Source organism: Phalacrocorax carbo, chromosome 2 (assembly GCF_963921805.1).
Source record: "Phalacrocorax carbo chromosome 2, bPhaCar2.1, whole genome shotgun sequence".
In the NCBI taxonomy this organism is placed as follows: domain Eukaryota; kingdom Metazoa; phylum Chordata; class Aves; order Suliformes; family Phalacrocoracidae; genus Phalacrocorax; species Phalacrocorax carbo.
Genome location: NC_087514.1, coordinates 81,755,271 through 81,772,665, shown reverse-complemented (window position 1 = coordinate 81,772,665; position 17,395 = coordinate 81,755,271). Strand labels below are relative to the sequence as shown.

General features: G+C 45.3%; 1 protein-coding gene across 3 annotated transcripts in view; it reads right to left on the bottom strand.

Moving 5' to 3' along the window:
- Nucleotides 1-7,338, bottom strand: part of TRIO (trio Rho guanine nucleotide exchange factor) — a 256,853-nt gene extending 249,515 nt beyond the window's left edge. For 2 of the 3 annotated variants that reach the window (XM_064443396.1, XM_064443397.1), the window contains exon 1: nucleotides 6,661-7,335. In XM_064443396.1, the coding sequence (XP_064299466.1) occupies nucleotides 6,661-6,784 (124 nt within the window). In that variant the 5' untranslated portion in view covers nucleotides 6,785-7,335. Of the gene's footprint in view, nucleotides 1-6,660 lie in introns of all 3 variants that reach the window. The other variant, XM_064443398.1, reaches the window with a different exon arrangement.
- Nucleotides 7,339-17,395: the final 10,057 nt, after the last annotated feature.

Below are 17,395 nucleotides of genomic sequence, written 5' to 3'. Positions count from 1 at the left end.
TATCCCCAGAAAAGTTTGGCTGTTCCACACTAAGACAAGTTGCACAACAGCTCCTGCATTTCACACTGAAGCGGTCTGTCCTTCTCTTCATTGTTCCAGGAAATGTCAACCCAACAATGCTATTCCCAGAGTAACTGCTCCGTTGCAACTTCATTGTTTCTGTAGTTATTTTTGTTCTGGTTACCGCACATCAGCAACTATCAAGTTGTGACATTGCTCTACGGTATTTTTCAAAACATTTCCCCACCACCACCCACCCACCTTAACCATCTTATGCTGCTGGAACTGGATTCAAAACTCCACAAGACCACCACTTCTTTTTCAGCTCGGGTCAACCAGTACTGATGACACCAACACTGCTGCGACCTTCTCAACTGACTACAACTCAGAGCACAAACAGATTCTCAAAAAGCAGGTACAGGATCTTAAGTTTTTTGCTGTGTTTACTTTTTTAAATACAAATGCTGTTGTCACTCTAAGCTGCATGAAAGAATGCCCAACCTGTTTTATGTTTTACATTCTCTGCATGCTCACCACTTCTTACAACCCCCAAACACACCTCAGCTCCTGACAGCCACCAGGCCAAGAGTCAATACCTACAGAAGACAGCATGGAGATACCACATGGGGTACCACCAGTGCTGCCTGCCAAACATTTCACTTTTGGCCTCACTGTGTTAGATTATTTTTATTAGACATTTGTCGCTACTCTGTAGATACTCCAACTGCCATGCCAAATAAGCCACACAACCACAGGTCTGACTACCTTCTCGGTAAGTTAGCTACTACATATCATCAGGAGATGGATCAACCTTCTTAGAACAGCACTATCTTAATACGTCATGTGCTCTGCTCCAAGGATTTAAGCTGTTTTTCACATTTGATGCCTAATATGAAAGTTGTTTTGCCTATGATCTAAATGCTAGCACATTTTTTAGTGCATTCATGGAAGTTTGCTGCCTTTTAATAATATGCTTGCTTTTTCTTTACCATATAAACTTTCCCCTCCTCTTCTCTTTTCTTCCCTTCTTCCTAGGACACTTCCTCTGCTATACTAGCATTTTTAATGTTGTCTACTACAGGCAGTGAAATTTGCCAGCCACTGTCACACAGGACACTAATATAAAGCAAACAAGGCAACAGTATATAAAACAATATGCTCAGGAAGAAGCAAAACATAGATCCTCCCTATAAACCTGAAACACAAATTCCTGAGTATATCTTTTGGTTTTTATCCTTACAGTATTATTTGTTTAGTGATATTCATGAAAACTAACCAAATCACACATTCATTATTTACAAGAAAAAAAAATTTCATTATAATAATTAATGCTTCCTATATGGTCTCAGCTACTGAAACAATTCTCAGCCTAAGCTGCTATAAGCAGACTTGGTTGACTCAGATTGATCCAAGTCTCAAGTCATTAGTACTTGCAGAAGCCTTCTACTACATGTCCATAATCACAATAGATTTGAGCATACCATTCTCCTAAACACTCATATGGACATTTTGGTACCTATATACATCTCAAAACAAAGTTTTAAACTCTATTATCATTATGCTTACATTAAGAAGCCTATATACAAGCAGGAAAGAGTAAGTGCACAATGTCAGAACCAGGTGCATTTCACTGTTCTCTGACCTCACCTCAGAGGAAGTGTCACACTGAACTCTCCACTTGGGACACCCTCTCCTCCAAACCCTCTTCCATCTTACAGACTTATTCCTACTCCTGTGAGAAGACTGCTGCCACCTGCACAGATTCATTTTTTGATGGAAAACACTCCACCGTTTTGTTTTCCCAGATCAAGTGATGAAGTACGATTAACAGTTATATTCAGATTTGACCTAGCAAAGCTTGGGTAGTTGTTCACCTTAATGACAAGACTTCCAGGGCCTCTTGTTTTTCCTTTGTTTTGCCATTTCTGTCTCTCCAAAAGGTCCCTGCCCCATGCTCAGTATGTAAATTTTGCTCCTTCTGGAAACAGAGAATCCCACAGAATCCCAGGTTGAAAGGGACCTCAGGGATCATCTAGTCCAACCTTTCTAGGAAGAGCACAGTCTAGACAAGATGGCCCAGCACCCTGTCCAGGCAACTCTTAAAGGTGTCCAACGTGGCCGAGTCAACCACTTCCCTGGGGAGATTATTCCAATGGGTGACTGTCCTCACTGTAAAAAATTTTCCTCTGGTGTCCAAGCAGAATCTCCCCAAGAGCAACTTGTGTCCATTCCCCCTTGTCCTCTCCATGTGATTCCTTGTAAAAAGGGAGTCTCCATCTTCTTTGCAGCTACCCCTTAAGTACTGGTACATGTTGATGAGATGCCCTCTGAGCCTCCTTTTCTCAAGGCTGAACAATCCCTGTTCTCTCAGCCTATCCTCATATGGCAGGCTTCCCAGTCCTTTGATCATCTTCTTGGTGGCCCTTCTCTGGACCCCTTCCAGCCTGTCCGCATCCTTTCTGTATAGAGGGGACCAGAACACGTGGCAAGTGTTCTAATAAACAGGTGGTTATGACACAAATCTCAATGGGTTCAAAAACTGTATTGTCTGTCCGTACGTGAATTAAGCTACTGCACAGTTTGCAGAAGCCACTCACACTGAATGCATCTTAGAGGAAATAACTACATCCACTTTCATCACAAACTGTGAAGAGTTATCAGTTGATAACTTGGGTAATTTTTTTCCACTGAGACTTACCGGAGTAATTTATAAAGGCACTTGCCATACTGTCTAGCAAGGAGTTGACTGAAGTACTTACAAGCCTTTTACTCTGCATCCTTTGGTATTCACAGATTTCTCCACCATCCCAGAAAGGTAAGTTTAATTAAAAAATATATGGTATCTCTTTTACTTAAATGAAAAAGTTTTGTTCTTTATGCTCAAAATCAACCTTCATTAACTTCAACTAGCAAAAATTCTTTGGTTTGGAGGGTATTGTTACAATAACATGCTTTGAAATTTAACAGACAGCCCTCATTCTTGCATCCTAACTATGTCAGTCAACAGTCCCCTTCCCACAGTATTGAGGACTCAAAGCTGCACTGGTGAGGATTTAAGCAACAACAACAAAAGAACCACCACCAAACAAAACCTCTGTATGGTTACTGCCTTGTAAGCCATGACTTGATGGCAGTCCCTCAAATTAAACTTTGCTCATGTTAGCCATTTTCAGCCCTTCAGAATACAAAGGATTTTAGGTTGAAATTTAGAATACATTTTGAAAAGTTTTATCTTAATACCTTTTTGTATAGAATAGATCTTGTATACTTACACATGTATTAACACCCCTCTACCCAGCACTGGGTTTTCATATGGTAATGGTCTGTTTTTCCATAATTCTAAGAGGTTTTATTAGTCCCTTCAAGTCGCACCAATGCACTTTTTAATAAGAAAAAAAGGGTTGCTTGTCTATGCATCTTCAGCTCCAAATATATCCCTTCTGTCAGTGTACAGAGTCATCTCTAATCTCCAATTTACATCAAGGACAGAAAGGCACTTCCTACCACTACTGTGCTTTCTCCATAAAATGTAACCACTTTGCCTGGCACTCAGCCCTGCTTCTTAGCAGTTTGAATCCCACCACAAAGGTGGTGACAGACCTAACAAGGTGTTCTTGTCTTTTCAACTTCAAATAATGAGATTTAGGTACAAAATAGATAACAGAAAGTAAGCTGCCTCAATTTCTTCCAGTTCTGATAAAGGGATTTCTCATTTAAATTCAAGACACGCAATCTTTGTGTTTTCATACTACCTCACTTCTAGTTCAGCTGCTTTCTTCACATTTCAATTACAACTTATTTCCACAACAACTCAGAGTGAGTTTAGATTTACATAACCAAAGTGAAAACTGGAAACATACACATTTCAAGTGATTTGAACTGCTGTTCAATATCCTAACAAAACATCCTGCAAATAATGAAACTGCATTCTTTAGGCTACTTTAATTCTACTTCAGGCTTAGTCTTACAAAAGGACAGGAGGAAAGCCAATAACTCCACTGGCAGCTCAACTGACCAATTTAACTAACCTAAGATTAGAACTGATTGTTCAGGCAGGTTTTTTTAGTGGTGTTGGTTCCCCTTCCCCCTCTCCCTGAAAACATTGTAACATTTTTACTCATTTTCTCTTTTAAGTACAGCTACAGCTTTGCTGACATTCTCTGCAAGTGACAGGAAAAAGGAAGCATTTGCCATTATAAATACTGTAAAGAAAAAATATTTTGTCTACTCCCATATACACTAAACAAAGTTTTTTGCTTGTTCATTGATCACTGTGTCCATTGTGTTTCACTGAAAAAAACCTGTGCCTCCTGTTCAAACAAAGGGAAGCACCGGAGATCTCTTAATAGATCCTTGCCTTATAAAAGAGTGGATCATATACAGAGGCGGAGTTTAAAAAGCTCTTCCCAGTACTGAACACCCACAAGAGATGTATATGCCACAGGCCAGGCTGAACCAGAGAACCTCCACATGTAAATAGGGAAATGAGAACAGTGGTTGTTAAATATGCTCTAAGAGTTTTTGGACAAGCATTTGACACGTCCTTCTACTGTTTTGAGATTTTTTGGTTGCTGCAAGACAAAGCTCAGTGCAACTTCCCTGTTATCAGAAGTTATCAGTATCAGAAGTCATTACTGCACCACTTACAAGCTTATCAAGTCTGCGTCATCCCTCTGCCCACACACAAATGTGGAAGCTGACTATTAATACAGCTGGCAGGGTCTTCCAAAACAGCAAGATTACTACACATGTACCCATTTGTAACTACACCAGGCAGACTAAGTCTACTGTCGTAATCTGCTGCTTAGCTTTCAACTGCATTTTCTTCTGAGAACAACAAAGCTCAGTCCTTCCTCCGCGACAAACCCACCAAGGCCAGCGTCTTGACTTGACCAGGAGTTTCGCACTCCCAGCCACCATGTGACACACATTTCCAAAGGAGCATCAGGTCCTTCAGAAGGGACCAAGTCCCCCATTCAGACAGTCTGTCTAAGCAAAGGCAGCTCTGAACCTGCTTCAGGGATGCCTGCTGCACATCACACCTCCTCCTTCACCCTCATTAAATCAAACACATTCAACAGCAAGCCCCAACCTCGAGCAGCACTGCTTACGCCATTTCCCACTTCCCTCATGGACTTCCCTTAAAAATCCAATTCACACAGCTTTTATTGTTATCGTTATTATTACTACTGCCATCTTTTTTTTTTTTTTCCCACACGAAATCGGCGACCCCGCTCATCTTTCCAGCGGTGAGTCTGCATTTTCCTCGCTCGCCACTCCTTTCCAGGCATCCGAAGGCAGCGAGTGCCCAGCCCTGCCCTGCCGCCCCTCCGGGGAGCAATGGCCAGGGGTGCCCGGGGGGACGCGGAGCCGCCGGCGGAGCCGAGGGGAGCGGAGGGAGGGGAGGAGCCGCCGCCCCCGCCGCCGCTCGGGGTAGGGCAGCGGGCACCGGAGGTAGGCTCAGCCGCCGCCGCCGCCCAGGCTGCCGGCAGGGCCCCGTCCCCGCCGGCGGCGGTGCATGAGGCCCGGTCAGCCCGGTCCTCCCCGCCGCCATTCCCCGGGGGAGAACGTCTCGGTGACGGGGACAGCCGCCCTCCCCGCCCGGTTGCGTGCCCTGAGTAAACACCGGGGGAGAAGGCGGCCTCCATTTTTTTTCATCCCGGCAGCCTGTCAACAGGCTCCCCCCCTTCCCCTCCCCAGCCTCCGCGCCGGGCTTCCCAGCCGAGAGCCGCGGCCGCCCGGCCCCAGCCGAGTCACGGACACCCCTTATAACGGGGCTTCGCACTTCTTTTTTTTTTTCGTCTTTTCCTCCCCCTTCCCCCTATAAACACCCGCTGTGAACGCTGCCCTCGGCCGCCACCCAGCAGCACGGCACCGGCGGAGCCCCACCGGCGGCGCGTTGCCTTTTATAGCGGTGTCATCCCCGCCCGCCCGCCTCCCCGGGCGGCCCCGGCCGTCGCGGCGCTCCCCTGCCCCCGCTCACGCTTCCCGGCCCTCCGACACCCAGGGCTGCCCGGACCCCCCGCCGGCCCCTCCGCCCGCGTCCCGCAGCGAAGCCCCCGGCGAGACCGGGTCCTCCCGGTGCCAAGCCGGTGCCGCCCGGCCCCGGTAACACGCCCGTTATCGGGCCGGCATCGGTGGAGTCGCACCTGTCACCGGCGACACCGCCTCGAGGCAGCACCCAGCCCCCGCACCCGCCCCGACCGGGCCGGGCCGGCCGCCGCCCCCGTTTTCACGCCTCGTTTCTGCCGGCGAGGCTGGCGTCCCGCCCGCAGCAGCGCCCGCCAGCTGCCGGCCCCGAGGCGAAGCCCCACCGCCCCCGGCAGGGGACGAGGGGCCTCGGCTTTCCTCCCCACCGCCCACCGGGCAGGCCGCCCCCGCGCGGGCCGGGCCGGGCCGGGCCCCGCACCACCGCCTCCCTGAGGAAGCGCGGCGGCGCCCCGTACGGACGGGCACTGCTGGGGCGGCCCCGCCGGCGACGGGAGGGCGAGCCTTCCCCGGGGACACCTGACAAAGCCGGCTGCCCTCGCCCCCTCTCCCAGCTCCGGGAGGGAGAAATCGCGTCCCTCCACCTTTCGCCACCGCCCCCAGCCGCGGCCTCGCCGCTGCCCCTTCCTCCCCCTCACCCCTCTCCAATCCCTGGGACGGGGCCGCACTCACCGGATCGGAAGAACGCCGCGATGTCCGCCGAGTCCTTGGCCGCCTCCTCGGCCCCTTCCCCCGCGCCGCTGCCGGCCGTGGTGGCGGCGGCGGCAGCGGAGGTGGCGGTAGCGGCGCTGCTCATGGCTGCTGCGTGCGGCTGCGGCTCCTCGGGGCAAGACCCACCGCCAACCCCACCGCCCCCTCCGCGGGTCCCGGCTTCACCTCCGGGCGGGAGCGTCCGTTAGGGCGGCAGCCGGAGCGGGCGAACGATGCGGGGCGGCGGCGGGGAGCGGCGGGCGGCCACAGCGAGCGCAGGGACATGAAGGTATGTGCGGAATGGCAGCTCCGGGAGCGCCCACCCCCCGCAGCCACCTAGGAGGCGGCGTGTGCATGCGGGGAGTCAGGGCGGGCGGGCGGGCGGCAGCCGGAGCGCAGACAATCGCAGGAGGAGGAGGGCGACGACGACGACGGCATGGGGAGGGCCAGCAGTCCGCGCAGCCCGCAGCCGGTGGGCGGAGAAAGAAGGAACGTTTCCAGCCCTTTTTTATTTTTTCCCCCTTTTTTTTTTTTTTTTTTTTTAAGCGAGGAGCGAGCCGGAGGAGCAGCAGCTGCGCTAACCGCCGTGGTGCCGGTGGCCGCAGCAACCGCCGTCCTCCATCTTGACTGGGAGGAGGAGGGTGGGAAGGGGGAGTCTGGAAAGGAAGCGAGTCCCCGCCCAAGGAATAAGGTGGGGGCCGGGGGAAGCGGGAGCTCGGGAATCTCCGGCTGCGCCCGGCACCGCTCGGGATGGGGCGGGGCAGGACGCCCGCGCTCCCGCCGAGTCTGCTCCCCATTGGCTGAGGCGCGGCTGCCCCAGCCGGCGGGGGCGGTGCGGGGGACCCTGGCGGCCGTTGCGCGGCGGCTGCCGGAGGCGCGGCCTGGGGTTGGGGGGGAGGGGGCGGCGGCGGGGGTGGTGGTGTTGGTTTATATCCTTTTTAGCCGGTTCCGACTGATTTTCGCCCTCGCACGCACCTGCGGCGGGGCAGCCCGGCTGCCAGCTCGCCGGTGGGAGGAGGTCGAGCTGGGGGGGGCCTAAAAAATCCAGTCAGTCGGTCCGTCCGTCCTTCGGGGGGGGGGGGGGGATACGCGGGGGCCGCGCCCAACGCGGCGGGAGGTGACAAGCGGCGCGTGCCCCACGCTCCGGCCTGCTTCTCCCCGGGGGGCTCGGTACGAGGTCACACCGGCTCTCTGGTCTCTCCGATGGGTCGTGCTGGGTAAGAGCTGCTCTGCCCGTGGCGTCAAAGAAAGGTCGCCTGCCGCTCGAAGGGAGGAAAAAAAAAAAGAGTAATTTTTTCTGAGGTGCCTTTAAAAGGCATCAAAACAATCCGTTATATGCCATCTGTATTGTTGCTATGTTTTTCTTCAACGATCCCAGGAACACTTCAAAATATATTGTGTCATGGACGGGTCCAATTAACATGAAAAAAGCAAACGGCTCATGATGGCAAGTGCAATCAGATGCTTGATTAAGGGGCGTCCCAGCACTGTTGTGCTCCTCACGTTAAACTGCCAGAATAAGACTGTGTGCAGGCAAGGTTCAAGAGAGTAGCAAAGCAGGCAATTCTAGCAGTTGCATGGATTGATAAAGCTGAGTAACACATCTCAAATGCTTGTGGTAAATGGTCAGAGGCATTGCGTATTAGCACGCTTGAAACTCAGAACTACAGCTTCAGGAATTAAACTCCTGAACCTTTGGTAAGTGTTAAAAGCAAAGGTAACTTCCAGAGAAATGTGGTTCTGTTAGTTTATCACAGGCAGATGATGTGGAAGTCATCCACGACGTTCCCAAGCTTTGTATTTATGTGAAGTTGTATAGCTTGATGAAAAGGCTTTTGTGCAGCTACCCCTGCCCTAATTTCTCTTACAGAGAAAAGATTACTTTGGCTGAAAAGACTTTTTAAAAATGTTTTTCTTTGAGGCAGTAGGCACAAGAAAGAGTTCCAAATTAGCACCCCACCAGCAGAAGTGGTTACAATGTGAATTCCTTTCTAGCTGGCCTAGCAGCATCCACCTAACAAAAAACACGACTGGGAAAAATGCTGCTGTTTGCTAGCAAGCAGTGAGTTGACCTGGGAGTAGGAATAGAATATTGTACATCAACATAGAAAAAGCTGCATAAGAATATGAGAAAATGGGATAAGTGAATGGGAAGAGTTAATATAATGAGTGAAGAAACATAAGTGTCCTGGAATCTCCATAATTTGAGCTTTCAGTGGTTGGAGAGTAAGAAGTGCCCAAGATTATTTGTTTTCTGATTTTGAACTAAGACTTTGATATGCTGTGCAACACTGGAAGAAGCTTTAGAAGACTGTTCATCAGCTATTGACTGTCTGTTTCCACTTAGTTTCTCATCCAGCACAAATTGTCAGTGGGTGCTAAAAAGCCAAGGGTCATTTGGACGATTTTGAAGGCTGTATGACTGAAGTTTGCCCCTGCCCCTCCATCTGCTGAACTGCAGGAGATGCTGGTTTTGGTTTTCTCTAACACATGGATGCCCCAAGCCATGTCCCCCACTACAAGACCCTCTCATCACTGTGAAACCAGTTGAGATCAACTAGTTGCAATTTGAGTTCTTCACCTGCAGCAAAGGTGGCCCTTACAGAGAAACCTTCAACAGCGAAATACGCTCATATCCTTTGCAGCCTTCAAAAGGATTACAGAAATACAGTTATGTTCGTGCTAATGTTCAGGTTGCAATATTTACTGAAGGGTAAATTAAAAGAAACAAAGATAGGAAAATTACATTGTGACAAAGTCACTTAGCACACTAATAAAACAGGGGTTTCATTCACAGGTATCCACCTTAGATATCAAATACCAGATTTAATATTTTGACATTAGGAAAATAAGTTTCTTAGTCTTGTTCTTCTTGATCATTTTAGGCTTGAAAGAAACAAACAAAAAAAACCAAACCCAAAGCAAACAGGAAAAAAAAAAAACAAACAAACAAGATATTAATTGTCTATGTGGAGAACATTGCACGTTGAAAAGTTGTCTGATTTTGCCTGCTTAGGAAGCCTGTCATTAGGGAATCACCCCATATCCTCCATCCTCAGCTCCTACTTTGCTTGTTGTGGTTTTTGTCAGCCTGCAAGTGTTTTTGCACCAATTGCAATGGTAAATGCAGGAAAGGAAAAAATACTGATCTTCCTGGAAAAGATATTTAAGGGTGCTGTGACCTGCTAAATATCAATAGTGTTAAGGCCAAGATTCAAATCTGAGTTTATTTAAATTGTACACCAGGGTTTTAAAAATTAAAAATGTTGAAATCATGCTTAATTTCTGTACCATCTTTATATATGTATGTAAAAGCATGTATTTAAGCAAAGTGTTAGAAAAGTTCTACACCCCAGTAAAATAAATGCCCTAAGAGAAGTGTTGCTTCATTTGAATGTCCTTTATTTTTCCTTGTATTGTGTGTTAGTCCAGTTGAGTGGTCCCTCTAAAAACAGTGTATCAATGTACAAAGATCTTTATTTCTGTCAAAGAGGTCTCTTGTGAGGAAAGAGGCTTGCCCAGTGCCTAGCCTTCAGTATCCAGGCTGAGAAGTGTCACATGTCACCTCATGTTTCATCCCTAGAGGAGAGTGCCAACTGAATACTGCTTGAGTTCTTTTACTGCAGCATTTTCTATCCACTTAATGAAGAAAACAAAAAACCAAGTATGCCGCATTTCTATAAGACATTAAAGAAAGCAGGTCAACAGCTTGATTTAATATCACTGATATTTACAAGCCTTTGGGAGAAGTAAACTAGAACCTCATCAGTTTGGACATGCTAACAGAAAGGGAATGAAACTGACCTGGGAGATCAGTTTGAGTTGTCGCCTTGCTTGGAACCAAAAAAGCCTTCAATTATTGGAAAAAAAAAAAACACACAAAAGCCACCCAACAACCAGGTTTTTACAATGGCATTCTCTTCTCACAGTTGTTCACAAGCTTCACTATTATTTCACAAATCGAGACACAGAGCATGGAAGATAGTGTGAGGACAAAACTTCCACATGGAAAATGCTTGAAAGGAAAACGCAGGCAGACTTCTCTTCAGCCTAGCCTGCCTGTAAGAACTGCTTCTTACAAATGTTATTTTTCTGCAGCAGGCTTTCAGGGGATTCCAAACAAATCTATAAAACAGGGCTGAAGCACTTGTGGTAAGTGGTAGAGAAGGCCATACCAGTTGCTACTTTGCTTTTAAGATGACAAGGCATCTTTTAAGTTTGTAGCAGTTAAAGAAAGCAATCAAAGTTATTAATGTGTACCATCTCCCAGTTGCTGTCTGGCTTCTGATCTAAATGGTGCTTGTCTTACAGCAACATTTGTCAATTTCAAATTATTCTCCAAGCGCAAGATGAATCTCTTATCTGTAGACCAGCACTGAGGCATTTTCCAACCACTATCATTATTATTTCCCTCTTTTCTGCAGAAGCATCCATGTCTTTTTTGAAAAGTTGTCTTGGACAGTACTAAGCCTACATGCTCCACTTCTTTATACTATAAAATCAAGTTCTTGTTTCATTGTATGAGTTCTGGCAGCTTTTTGGAACGTCTGCCTTTGCCTCTTAATTGTTTTTTCTACTTTTTTGAAAACAGTAGAATTTTTTTGTATCTAATAGATGAACTACCCATCACCTATGCAAAATATTGCCAGTCTACTCTAACATATTTTCTCCATACTTCCACTGCTAAGAGCTTACACATTCTTTTATTTCCTGTATAAACTTAGAGCAGCACTGCCAGCTCCCACCAGGACGTAACAATTCACAGATACTCTGAGTTAGCACCTGCAAGGAGAGGTTTAGTGCACTCAAGTCAAAGCCTGCATACGGGCCAGTGTTTGATGGTCATTGTAACCGAAGTTTTCCTGCTCATGTGCTCACAACTGTCAGATCTCAAGCAAAGAATGAAGCAAGTTTTTAATAACCTACAGACCAGCTTGTGTGGTTTTGCATATCACTTACAAAAATGTTAACCATTCTGATTTTATTTATAACCAAACCACTTTTTTTTTAATTCTCACCATTTCAATGATGTGATATCTCTATAAAAATCCAGCTCCCAGTTCTGCTAAATGGCATGTACTGACTTGTCGATGTCAAGGATGCTTTTGCTTTGTGTAGAAATTATACCACCCATCTGATATTTTATAGTCTATTGGTGGTCTATATGCCATCTGTTGACTAACCTCAGCCTAACGAAGTGGTGTTTTTTCTTTTTACACTTAGGCACTCATAACTCTACCTTATTGTACAATTATTGGCAGTGGAGCCACTCGGCTGCATCTCAGACGAGTCCTCCCATTGCCTTTGCTAATCAAGTCCTCAGCAACGCTTTTCTCTCCATACGGAAATACGCATACATGTAAATGGATACATGCATGCACACTCTAATTTCAGATTTTCTATCACTAGCATTAACGCTGAAGCCATACTGGACTTTCAAAGAGTATTTACCTATTTGTCCAATATTTCCTAGGCAGAAGTGCATGTGGTGCTTCAGAGACTTTCTGAAAGAATTGAACATAGTGTGCCTGATTGAAAACAATGTGCACATTCATTGTAAGACCACAGCCTAGCCGGATCATATCCAGAAATCCTAACAGCAGGACAATGCCCACTAAAGCCTCTATAGGTGATTTATTCCCCTTTTTTTAATTATTCTCAAGGTGGCCTGACCTCTTATGCTGCTTGCAGAAACACTTTCCTTTAGACACTCTGCAGTGTGCTCCTCACTTCACAACAGATCAGATGGCACATTCTTGATCATTTAACATTTGTATACCACTGTTTTCATCCCTGAATTTTCAAAGACTAGGTTTTGATTAGAGGATGCTTCCAGGTGACTAAAGAAGAGGGATGTGATTGGGTTGTTTTGGTTTGGTTTTTTTTTCCCTGGGTAAAGAGACTGGCAACACTAGATGAGTTCATCTTAATTAATGAGGAATTAAATATGTCTCCTCAGTCTTCCTTTAGCTTTAAGAACATTTTAGGAAAAAAGTTCAGAAGACAAATTCAGCATTTTCCTTTTCTTGTTGAATTTCACATTCTACTGTCTCACATGTTAATCCTTACAAGGAAATCCATGCAGTTACAAGTCTTTGCAACTTTAAGTTAAGAAACTGGGCTCCAGCAATCTAGATCAACTGAAACAATGAAGAGTTAGCATGGCTGGCTTCAAAGCAAAAGCTGTAACACTGTTGTTGCTTATGCTTCAGAAAGCATGGAGAGCTTAATGCTGTCCATATTCCCTTCTTAGGCTCCCAGGATCTTGCTTTCCTAGTTTTGGCTCTTTAAACTAAGCAACCGAATGGTGCAACCTACTCAGTGGCTTGTGCCATATCATTCCCAGTGTACCATGCTGCCAAAAACCTCTACATACAAACCATGTTAAGCCCTAATGGGAAGCATCTACATCAAGCCTGATGTCCTCCGTAGATCTGCCCATTTCTTGCTCCTGTTATAAATGCAGAACTGAAGGTTGCCAACAGAAAGACAGGCCCCTATCAAGCTTATGTTACCAACACTATAAAAAATCTCTGTGAGCATGATAACTACTGGACAGTATTCCAACATTGTAACGTTCTATGCATTGAAGGCACCGGCTATATCTTACTTGATCATGATATACAGACAACCTGTGTGAGAACAACCTCTGCCCTTCATGCCCAAAAAGCACTAGCATGTTCACAGGAAAAGATGCACTGTACATACAGAAAAAACATACCGTATGTATCTTGAAACACAGACAACTGCTTTGTATTGTCGTGATGGAAACCCAGAAAAATAGGTCACCAATTAAGCTAACCTATTGCGCTAATGATTGCCAATGGATCAGCAGACAGTGTTACGTTATGGCACTTATTTATACCACGCATTTTGACACACCCGTACTACATTTATGAGAAAACTGTTCACTTAGCATCAAAGCGGTGTTAAGTCCAGTTGACAATTATCCTTCTGCTTTAACAGTAATAGTCTGTTAATTGTACTGGCTCGCCTACAATCAGTTGTCAAAATAGTGTGCAGGAATTGGCACAGAGCAGCACACAAGAGCCAAGCGTAACATAGAATTGTATTTTATGAGAGTAGACAAAGTGAAAAGTCAATCAAAAGTGAAGCTTAAAACAAATGGCATCTTGCTTCAAGAGTTATCTCCCAGAAGAGGGCATTTAAATCAGTTCTGCTTCTTGTGTACTTGTATGCATGTAACTTCATCAGCATGCTGGTTTAGAGTTGCCCAGATTGGAAAGCATCTTGGATGCCTATGTCTGTATCACTTCTGTCAATCAGCATCTTGTAACAAGGACTGAAGAAATCTGAATAATTGCTTATGCAACAAACAAACCAAAAATGCATAGTTCCTTTGCTATACACAGGACTGAATTGCACGTTGAGCCATTTAAAAACTGACAGTTCTTTAAAATATTTACCATACTTTTGCATCTGGTGCTACGGAGTTAGTTTTGAGAGCAACCTATGGAACTCCTAAGTCTGTTGGGTTTATATGACTTAGGTCCTCATAGGTTGATGATTCCCCAAGAATGCACTCAGTCCCTGCTGACTTTACTGTTCTGAAAGGGGACCATAGGTTTTTCAGCCAGCTGGTATTTACAATTGGAGCTTGAGGTTTTCCAGGTTCATTTAAGAGTTCAATAAAGAGACACTTCCAAGACATACAGGTTTTTCATACAGGACATACAGGCTGTTCTGCTGCAGTGGATCTAAGGCTGCATGACTACCCAAACAGATCCCCCAAATTTGTTTAATTTGGAAAGAACAGAATGGCTCAGAAAAAAGGCTTTCCAAATTCCTGAGGAGATTTCCTGAGACCTATGGCATGGCTCCCCATCACCACCTGCTGCTGCAGGAGGTGATCTCTGGTATCAAAGTCACACATTTTGCAATCTGATTTATTTATTTTTAGGTATATACATTCATAATGAGTTCTCATTTCCCTTGGTTTTATCAAGGCTTTGTCTCCAGATTAGTCTTTTTAGCATATCCTTCACTTTCTGCAGATATTTCACTATTGCCTGTTGTCTCTATACATAATATGTGATTTGTTCAGATTGGTAAGTGAATGGTTTTGCTCAGGGAGGTCAACTTCTAGGTGGGGACTTATCATTCCTTAGTACCAGTTGGCCAATATTGTCATCCTAGTTGTTTATGCTGTTAGCTGGACAGTTGCGACAGATGTTATTCCTGACATTCTTAACGAATTTTGTGAGGGTGCACAGCTATGAATTGCCAGCCTTGCCTTCTTCCAGGAGCTGCTGCAATGGGCAAGAACTGACCAATGTGGAACAAAGTTTCCTAGTGTTTCCTTTGCCCATAATCAGAAAGTAAATTCCTTGCCACGCCTGGGAAGCTGCTTGGCTTCCAGCAGCAAAAAAAGCAGCAGCTGCAGCAATGTTCTGTGGGTAGAGGACAGTAAATAAACACTGGTTTTAATTTTTTCTGTCCTCTCCAACTTTCCAATTAGAAGACAAGTCCTCTTTCATTTTCCTTCATCCTGCTCGGTATATCCCCTTCTCCCCACTGTACCACAGTAGGCTAATTGAGCAAAAAGCAACAGTTGCCAGCATTTTGTTCCTCGTGCGCTTGCTTTCTTCTCTTTTCTGTTTAGCAGCTAATTTCATGGGTTGTCCCAGTTTCCTGTTTTTAATTGAATAGGCTACTTGGAGTGGAACCCTTGGGTACAGCAGTGGGAAGTTTTTGATGTGGACCCTGAAAGCTATCCAGCACATAGTGCTGTTGGCATGTTAACCCCAGTTAGAGCCAGTTGTTTCCTAAGACATTCAGCAATTGGGAGACCATTCAAGATCTGCGGAGTCACTTGGTGTTCCACATTCCCTCCAGGGTCTCAGCTGCTGTTCCCAAAGACAGAAACGCAGAAGGGCTTCAGCTTCCAATTCTTTCTAGTCCTTAGCCCCTTTGCCAATACTTGTACACAAGACTGAAGACATCATCTGTGCGTGCGTTCATTCTGGGATAAAGGACTGTTCAGTTTGTACATGAAGCAAGTTTACCAATCACGTGCTTGGCATGGCTTACGCTGTATCCCTACCTCTCAGTTCTCGCAGAAGAGGAGCAGATAATGTGGGACAAGAGCTGTATTCAGTTGGCAGCACTCCCAGGAAATGCCTACAAACTTCTGGGCCTTAGCATAACTGTAGGACACAAGTTATTTTTGCATTTTGGTAAAATGATCCTGCCCTTTGGTGCAGATTAATAACCCAAAATAATCCTTTTACAGGTAGGAGGCTACATCCAGTCATTCCAGTTGTTGTTGTTAGTGCATAGCCCTAAGTTGCATGAATTGTCTCCTTCATATCGGTAAGAGGGGAAAATGACTTTTTGACAGTAAATCTCTAACAATAGAGCAGCCAGATCAGGAGCAAGCACCTTGCCATAGGTACCCATTTCAGTTCATTTACTTAGCAAACGTTTAATGATTTTACCTAAGCCATAAAATTTAAATTATCAATACTTCTCAGTGAAAGATTTCATATTAGGTCTCAAGAAGCAATTACTTGAAATTTTGCTATTCAAATTATGTGCCTAAATTTCTTTCCTATTTCCTACTTCCTACTTTCACCTAATAGAAGAGTTCCCTGCATGGCACCTACCGACTGTATTGGCCCAGGTTTCTCCTAGACTTAGATGCTTGTCCGATAAGTTTGGAAATTTGCACGGCTTTAAGAATTTTTGGGTTTGCCATGTCTGCAAGGGCTTTTCAAAGGTGCCTTCCACAGGAACTCCAGCAGCTCATGTGACGACTTGTCTTTGCAGCATGCAGTGAAGTTTAGGTCCAAATTGTGTCCTCTAGCCAAATATGGAATTTTAGCATCTGCATCACACTATGGAGACTGTGTGACCAACAACCATTTCATTATAAAAGCAACTTTTCCATGTTCGGGTATTTCAGCTAACATGTTGCCTCAAGCTCCACCTGCTCATTTAGAATGTTCTTCATTGACTTGGATTGCCCGGTTGAGCCATGAATCAATAGCACTGCTCTCACAACTTGCCCCTGCATTTTGTCAGAAGAAAGTAATTCTTTTTGAACTTGCTGCAATACATATTGCATTTGTTACTGTACATTCCGTTCATGTCTGTTGTGTGGAATTTGATTACTTCAAGTTATTGCCTATTTCTGCCATTGACTACAGTGACTAACTTCTAAGCTTCTGTAATAATTAGAAGTCAGGTCGAACAACTATGCCATATAAAAATCATTGTTATGCTATAGGACAAGAGCAGATCCAGTCAGCTATCTTGGGGATGACGCTAGTTTTATTAAAGTTTTAGTTCACCTAGAAGTAATAATTTCTGATTTAACTGATTGCCCTTTTTAGTAGGGTAAATATCAAAAGGTATTTGCACAGGCCTGACAAATCTATCGTACCACAAAAGTATTTTCTTCCTTACAAATGCAGATAATGTTAGGCTATAAAAAGATAGAATTGCGAGACATGTAGGAAATAATCTACTGCGATGCTATTTTCACAACAAGTGTCACTCCTGTGACTACCTAGAGCCTAGACCAACTTTCATGATAAAATCACAGTACAAAGTACTTTAGGTACCTTATCCATTAAATTTTTTTTCCCCCCACTGGCTTAACTTTTATCATATTTCATAGCGTGCAAGGGAGTAGGAATGTGGCTTTATCCTTTTGAGGTAAAAAATAATTGTATTTCAAATCATTTCACTCCAT